This window comes from Sitophilus oryzae, unplaced genomic scaffold (genome assembly GCF_002938485.1).
Source record: "Sitophilus oryzae breed Bouriz unplaced genomic scaffold, Soryzae_2.0 scaffold_227_pilon_pilon, whole genome shotgun sequence".
Taxonomy (NCBI): domain Eukaryota; kingdom Metazoa; phylum Arthropoda; class Insecta; order Coleoptera; family Curculionidae; genus Sitophilus; species Sitophilus oryzae.
In genome coordinates this window covers 4,063,595-4,071,611 of record NW_022146782.1, presented here as the reverse complement: position 1 = coordinate 4,071,611, position 8,017 = coordinate 4,063,595, and the positions used below count along the sequence as shown (strand labels likewise).

The 8,017-nt window shown below is 31.4% G+C and overlaps 1 protein-coding gene across 1 annotated transcript; it reads right to left on the bottom strand.

Moving 5' to 3' along the window:
- Positions 1 to 4,613: 4,613 nt before the first annotated feature.
- On the bottom strand, positions 4,614 to 7,778 carry LOC115884319 (odorant receptor Or2-like). The gene is made up of 6 exons (XM_030902863.1): positions 7,235 to 7,778; positions 6,852 to 7,182; positions 6,581 to 6,680; positions 5,180 to 5,284; positions 4,909 to 5,064; positions 4,614 to 4,752 (listed from the first exon to the last, which is right to left on the bottom strand). Exons 1-6 carry the CDS (start codon positions 7,689 to 7,691, stop codon positions 4,699 to 4,701), a joined length of 1,203 nt encoding a protein of 400 aa, XP_030758723.1. The 5' UTR covers positions 7,692 to 7,778; the 3' UTR covers positions 4,614 to 4,698.
- Between the last annotated feature and the right edge of the window lie 239 nt (positions 7,779 to 8,017).

The window sequence follows — 8,017 nt, the reverse complement described above, 5'->3', positions numbered from 1 at the left end:
ATGATGTACCCTTATCGTAATCAAAAATGAACTAAAAAGTAATCGTAATTCAAGTATTCTAAGTAGATGTAAGTCTATAATAATTTAATATGTAAATTCGCTAGCTAACTTTCATGGGAAATTACCACCCTTACGGATAAAAGGTAATATTTTAGTAAGAAACAACAAAACCGACATGCCAACAAATTAAAATAATGACTGAGTACCTGCACCAATACATTAATTATGCTTCTCACTGCAAAAACGTGTATATCTTACATATACAGGATGTTTTAGTAACCCCAACAAAGGGATAGATTTAAAAATCAAGAATTGCACAGTGGACCTTATGGTTTTTTTTATTTCCAAAATAGGTAGACTGATAAAACATCGAACATTGTTCTTTTTAGAACCTCTTTTAGTACGAAGTGTAACAAAATAGCTTAATAGCCGTTAAAAAACTCATCGTAACTTTATTAGAATATTTTGAACGGGAAAGCGGTAGTAATATGGCCCTCTATGTTTCTTAAATGCTGTTGAGAAGTTGAGATTTGTTGATGTAAATAATAACTGTTTATATATTTACAATTCATTTATTTTGCTTTCCTAAAATATTTTGATTAAAAGAAAATATGTAAAAGTAGGCAACGCTGTGCCGGTCAAGCTTAATCACGCTACCAGTGGCGCAGCTACCTAGGGGCTAGGCGGGGCAGTGCCCCGCCCAAGTAGCAAATTTTGTTTTATAAAGGCTGTATAAACAGCTATGTGATCATTTTTATAGGGTACCTCAATTCATACAACGTGCTATAAGACCGTAATATGATAGCTTTACAACCAAGAAAGGCCCAGTTTTATACAACCGTTTAGTAGTATAGAAGTTCTATAAAAAGGGTATACAACTCTTATGCAAGTATTTTACACAGCGTTATATAACTGTGATAAAACTAGTTTTATTGTGTATTACGTGGTCACATCTAAGAAACAGAACAATAAAAACATTTGATCATTTAGCGAGGTAAAAAAGTATTTTATTTTTTACCGAAGAATATTAGGAGCAAATTATATTTTAAGCGTGTCGTAAAATGAATCAAGAGGATGTGGATTGTTAAAAAGGAGAGTTTACTCGACGGTGAAAATGGCGGGTAGAGCCAGAAGGTACAACAAATATGTAATATAAAAAATCATTTATAGGGTTTGAAAAGTAGGGACAATTTTTGTTGCGCCGATAATTTTACTGGTAGATTATAGGTATGTATTTGGCAAAAAATTAAAGCGCTTTAATTTCGATTAAGGTTTACGTATAAATTTAAACAATAAAATAAAATAAAATTTTCAAAAATTCTTGTTTTTAATTTAATTAAACAGTTTATTACTGTATGTGGGAACCTTATCACAAAATAGTTCTCAAAAATAACATTTTACAATTTATTTTGATGTTTTTAATTTTGCTTCATATAATGGCCATACAAAAATTCTGCCTTAAACATGGCGAATTATAATGCAACCATTCTATTATAAATGAATCTTTTAAATAAGTCTTTGTTGTAAAACAAAACGGTATAGGATAAATATCTATCATTACGCAGAATTTCCAGGCACTATAGAACTATTTTTGACATATTGAGATTTGTGACAAATAGATGTTGCCAAATCTCATTTGATAAGTATTTATACTAACAAACATGGATTCATGCACGCAATGCATTTCATGCATGCCCGACGAGTGAGCGGCAACCTAAGGACTTGGAAAAACAACAATAAAACAATACAAACATTACTACAGTAAAACTTTTACATCAACGTGGCATGCTTTGAAGAAGCCAGACAATCCGAGAGATTTTAGCTTTTGGGAACCCAGGGAATTCTCGGGATTATTTGCCGTAATTTCGATGAGTTTTTTCTTACATGCTCTTTATACCGTTTGTTACCACTGCGTTTGTTAACTTTTTTCCAACTTTGTCCAGAATTCATAATAGCTGTGATTGATTATACTCGTACGTATATATTACTTTTGCAACAACAACAATAACAAAATAAATAACTAGGTATACAATTTAATTTAAAATGAGGTTATATTATACATTACCAGTTTTATAATGCAGATATTACAGCGAATTTATTTTGTTAATCACAATTTTATCATATAAGGCTATATAACTAGTGTTGTATACAGCACCGTTGTTTAACGCAATATCGTACAACGTAATACAACTTTAATAACACAAGTTTAAGTAACTATTATATGATCTTGTGACTACTAGTTATATGAATATTATAGAACTCTTACATGGTGGGTATAAGAATCTAATAAAATAATATGTTTGTTTCATATAGCATTGCCTTAAGTGTAATATCATACTAAAAGAAATTATCGTTTAATGCGTTATAGGATACGTTGTAAAAACCACTAGAAAATAGTTTAATATGACAACTTTTATTAAAAACCAGAATGGTCGAACCCAAATTACCTATACGGAGGGTACCGCTTAAATTCCTGTCCTGATGTTAAAGAATGGCTATAGAATTTCAATGCATTTCCTACATAAGTCTATCCTTGTGTGGTAGGAGGTTTGACTAAACAAGGATGAACCTATGTCTTGAAACCATTCGACTCGATTTTCTGTCCTCCTTCAATGCTGGGACGTAAATCCTCTCATTGCTCTTATGGGGAGGCCGTGGTATAGGTATTTTGCCAAACCTATACCAAGTACCACAAAACACATACACAAGAAGAAGTGCGAGCGCCTTGCTAAATATTGGAAAGTGAAATTGACGTTTAAATTTGACACTGTTGACAAGTCTACTGCTACTAGCGCCCCCAATTTCGCTTGTAGGAACTACGGACTAAATTGTCACGCATGGCGGGAAGTTTAAAAAAATAAAAAATTTTATTTCTTCATTTATTTTAATTATGACATACACAAAAACACAAAATACACCATTTTTTAAAAAATATGTTTAATATCAACATCAAATATACAACAGAAATTAATTTCACCACAATAAATTAATAAAATTAAAAGAATAATGTTACAAGTAGATCAACAGACAAAATTAATTATAACAAAACTGAAAAAAATGGCGTCATAGATGGCTTAGAAATAAAAGATATATCATAATTTTGAAAGTAAAATTATATGGGAAATGTCTACGATCATCATTTTTAAGCCAACTGGACGATTGTTTCAAACATACAAGCTGAGTTCGTTCATAGTGCTCTGAGAAATCTAGATAAACAAAGAATAATAAATTAAAAGTATTCCAGGGGAAAAGAGAGGAAAAACCTGTATCGTCTCTGATATCTGTCAGGGTATTGTTGAAAGTGTCATCTTTTTGCTACAAGTTTTCAGGTCGATCAAAAAGATGACATTTACAACAATACTTTGCTGTAACGTTCATAAATATCAGAGAGAGTACATACAGGTATTGAGTCTCTTTTCCTCTGGGATGCTTTATATCTGTTGTTCTTTGTTTATCTATATTTCTCAGAGCATAATGCCGAACACGACTACAGTATATAATAATTTCAATATCCTAAGTGGAAAGAAAAAAGATCACCTTTCTGTTTTGTACTATGGTCCCTTTCTTCCGATGGCTCATCTCGTTGATATTTAGGAAGGATAAATAGGAAGGAAAATATAAAATTCAATTTGATTTGATGATCCTTTTCTGTCACCTAAAATCAGGAGAACGACAATGAGCATGTTAAGAGAAAAAAAAATTATCAACACTTACCTACACGTTAGTCCGAGGAGTTTTATTAAAAACCTATATTTGCCTAAATAATTTATGTATTAAATTTGCAAAGCAAAATGCAGCGTGTAAACAAAAGAAATGAAATGGCGACAAGTCAAAGTCAACGACCCGACAAGGAGAAAAGGGGTGTTCGAATAACAAATTATGGGTCACCAAAAATTGTTTTTGTGTCCTTTCAACGCACACTTTAGAAAGAAAAAGAGATGAACTGAAATACTGAAAGAACGTCAAGGTTTTATCTGTCACTCTTGTCAATAATTTATCGGTAAGGAAGATTCCTAGAAAATCGCTTGTAGTCAAGTTTTCAACCATTGCCAGTTCTCCCATAAGAAGTGTCATCCACCTGCCAAGTACCGTATGATCGAAAAAAAACGGCGTCCAGTTGGCTTGGAAATGACGATCGATGACATTTCCTATACAATTTTACATATAAAATGACAGCGATCTTCATTTCATAGCCATCGCTGACGCCGTTTTTATTCGATCATACGGTATTAATTGTAATTTATGTTGTTACTGTTTAATATTTATTACCTGCCCTGCACTGCACAAAAATGAGCTTAAGTAGCTTAGCATTTTTAAAGTATTTATAAATTTCATATTTTTATTTGATAAAACCCAATCATGCAGTTTACATACGAGTGGGGCCCCATTTTTTAATTTGCCCCAGGGCCCTTGGTTACCTAGCTACGCCACTGCACGTGACTGAAAGTTTATTTCATGTGAACTATATTTAAGTTTAAGCTATGGGGGGAGGTCAATAAGTATTCGGCTAATATCTGTAGTATATACCATGGAGCTAAAAATTTTATTTTTAAAACTTTTGAATGAATTATTGAAATTTTCGAATGAAACTCGTATATATGATCATCGTGCTTTTATTTTGTGTTCTTTGAATTATTTTTAAACGAATACAAAGCGTGAACAGTGATTTTTCTTGATTTAAATTATTCTTTATAGATTTTAAACTGGTCCAGTATTCATTACGCTGACATAAGAATACGCAGCCTTTATAACCTGAAAAATATACAAAATAGTAACTATAATAGTTGATTTTCATCTCTATCTATTCATAGTCGGTGATATTAAGGCTCTGTACAAAAAGACTTTGGATCTGTGTACTGTGAACTTTATAAGTTTTGTTAATTTTAACGAAGGTATATGATATCTTACCAATAGTCCTGACTGATTTGTCATAGCTCCAAAAGGACCAAGGGTGGCCGATAAAGGTTTTTGAGCCCTTTGTGCTGATATCAGGCATATAGTTTTGCCGTCTTTATTTAGTAGAAGCCAATTGCATTCATAAAAAGCATCAGCAATTCTAGTGCTCTGAAAGAATATTCTGTGTTATCACGTAAATGACCTCGCCAAAATTATCATTGACTGTCATTCCCCAGCCGTCTTTGACGCCGTTTTTTTCGATCATACGGTATTTACTACTTACCTGATATTGAATCTCGTTTGCATTCCATGAGGCCATCAGGATTTGATAGAGGGTTAGAGTAACATAGGAGGCTAAAAATATTTGTTGAAGCATGGGTACAGAGCCCTAAAACATTTGAAAACTGATGATTATACAACTTATATCGCATTTTTCAAGATTATTTATATTATATATTCTTAAAGTAACAATAAAAAAAAGTGAGAGAATAAATCAACTATATAGGGTGTCTCTCAAATAAATAGAAGTATTTTCTTTCACTGGTTCTGTAGTTACACAATAAAATAGTTTACATTTTTCTTGACATTTTTTAACACACCCTAATACATTTTTACGGTTATTTTCAACTAATTTATGTTAAGAAGAAATCTTAACATTTATTGCAGATTCTCGTATAGCCATAACAAAAAGTTTTTTTTATTCAAGTTAAGTGTATACTTCTTGTCGATGTGGCAACACAGGACGTCAAATAAACTGAGAGATGACAGATTGCCATTTGAATCGGCGGTTCTCAAAATGTAAACATTAATTTTAAAAGATCTAGAATCCAGATCTAGAATTCTTAAAATATCTGCACTTATTTCTGAGACGCCATGTATAGATCTAAGCTAGGAGCTATCCTTTGAATAAGAAGACTAAGGAAGGAGCATAATGCTATCCATGTATTCATGCATGGTGGGCGGAAAAGCCACCATAAAAGCTCTCTATTATTTTATGTTATTTATTATTTATTCTACTACTGATAGTTGTATAAAGGTAGTAAATCTAGATGGAAATTATGGCAGAACTTAAATTAACAGTGACACTATCGCGATTTATCGAAAAAGACTCTAAAATAGTTGGTTGTGTAGCGTGCGGTAGATCTCGGCAAAAATTGAGTGAAATAATGGAACAACTTTTCGCTAGTAAGTGACTATATAATATACATACGTGTAGTAAACCGATCATTTATGAAATTCACTTAAATTAACTAAATTATATATTTTTCTTGCATTTTAGCTTTTATTTATTACTTGTCAAAAATTAGATGTCAAAGAATTTAGATACGTTAATTTGACTTACCTGCTTCAGTAGCGTATCGGATGTTTGTGTTAATAAATACTTATTATAACTTATCTATTTTTATTAGAATTATATATTTTTATAACAATTTTAATAACTACCAACATTTATTCACAACGTAAAATAAAACAACAAATTATTGAGTCTACCCCACGTCTACCCTACATCATAGTTTTACATTTTTTAAATAAAATTAGAACGACACTGATAAACCGGAATTTAAGTCGGCCATATTTGAGGCCCATCGCGGTGTACCTAAGATTTTTGATATGCTCCTTCCTTAGTCTTCTTATTCAAAGGAGCTATCTAATTCTAGATTGTATGGATGATTATATACAGTACCTTAAGGTATGCCGTGACACAAGAAGAAATCTCAAAAGAATTTAGAAGAAAATGCATCAAGAGAATAATGCTTATACTTTTATTTAGTCTTGTTACATATCTGTAAAAATACAAAAGCAAATGACAAAACGCAAGGTACTAAAGAAAAATGTAGAAAAATGTGCAAATTCTTAGAAAAGATGTTCTCAAAAGTATGCAGAAAAAAATGAAAGACTTAACGAATTAATAAAAATATCAATAAAAAAATTTATTCTTCTTTTTTGATACGTACTCAATAATATTCTGATGCTCAACCACACATTTCTTCAACTCTACCATATTCCTGTCCAAAAACACATCATCCTCTCCTTTGACACACTTTCTCAATATAGCACACAAGATCTCCATTTTTGTAGTGGCAAAAATCATGAGTGTGGCCAACAGAGAATGACACACCATGCTATTAGAACATGCCACCCATCCAAAACAACCATTTAAAGTGTACACCCAGGCTAGATGGTCCAATTTGGTACCAGGAAACCATAATTGGTACCAATAGTAGGTATCTATAGACGTATTATGAGCTCTGTTGTATTCTATCAATTCCTGATTGCCAGTAAAAGCTGAAATACATTGTAAGATTCATCTAGATAAAGTAATATGGTCTATACTTACCCATAGATGACATAGATGCCAGACAAACAACTTGAACCATAGTTAAACCTGTGCATAAAACATTACAAAAAAATACCTTGCCTTTAAAAATACCCTTAACTTCTTCGTCATCACAGTTCCATATTTCTTCTTCTTTTTCCATGATTTCTGGGATCAGATCAACCAAATTCCTTTTTATGATAATATAAGTTTTAACAGCTATCAAAATACAGGTAACCACAAGACTGAAACTTGTTATAATCACTTGGGAGCTTTCTTGGTCTTTAATCAGCCTGAATAGTTCCATAATCAGCAAAATTATGAATAGAAACATGTACACTTTGCTTCCGTCTGAATAAATTAAGTATATTTTGTTCAATATTGGGTTTTTTGATAAAGGTAATTTCCAAAATCCAGCAAAAATCATCAGCCACTTTAGGGTTTTAACAAAAGCGTCGTTGTTAGGAGTAACTTTCATTATTGGTAAAGAAAATGTACGTTTTTCAATAATTTAACTAATATAATATTACATAAAAAAACATGTAATAAGTATGAATAATTTTGTCACCCGAAAATACAATGTTTATAAATTATATAACATATCTAAACTCGTGACATATATCAATAAAAAAAATATAACATAAAAATAGGCAAATATAAGTTATTTTTATAAAGGAATGAAAAATAAATTTATATTTAAAGAATTGTTCTATTTATCTTGTACAAACTCTCAAAGAATGTAAGTTCCTTTCCGTAAAAGCCTTTATATAAATGTTGGTAATGACAGATTTGAGGTGTTCATAT

Coding starts and splice junctions, on each gene's coding strand:
- LOC115884319 (XM_030902863.1), bottom strand. CDS start 7,691: ATGAAAGTTACTCCTAACAACGACGCTTTTGTTAAAACCCTAAAGTGG. Junction 6,681..6,851: donor GAGCATCAGAATATTATTGA/GTACGTATCAAA, acceptor GTATTTTTACAG/ATATGTAACAAGACTAAATA. Junction 5,285..6,580: donor GTGTCACGGCATACCTTAAG/GTACTGTATATA, acceptor CAAATGTTTTAG/GGCTCTGTACCCATGCTTCA.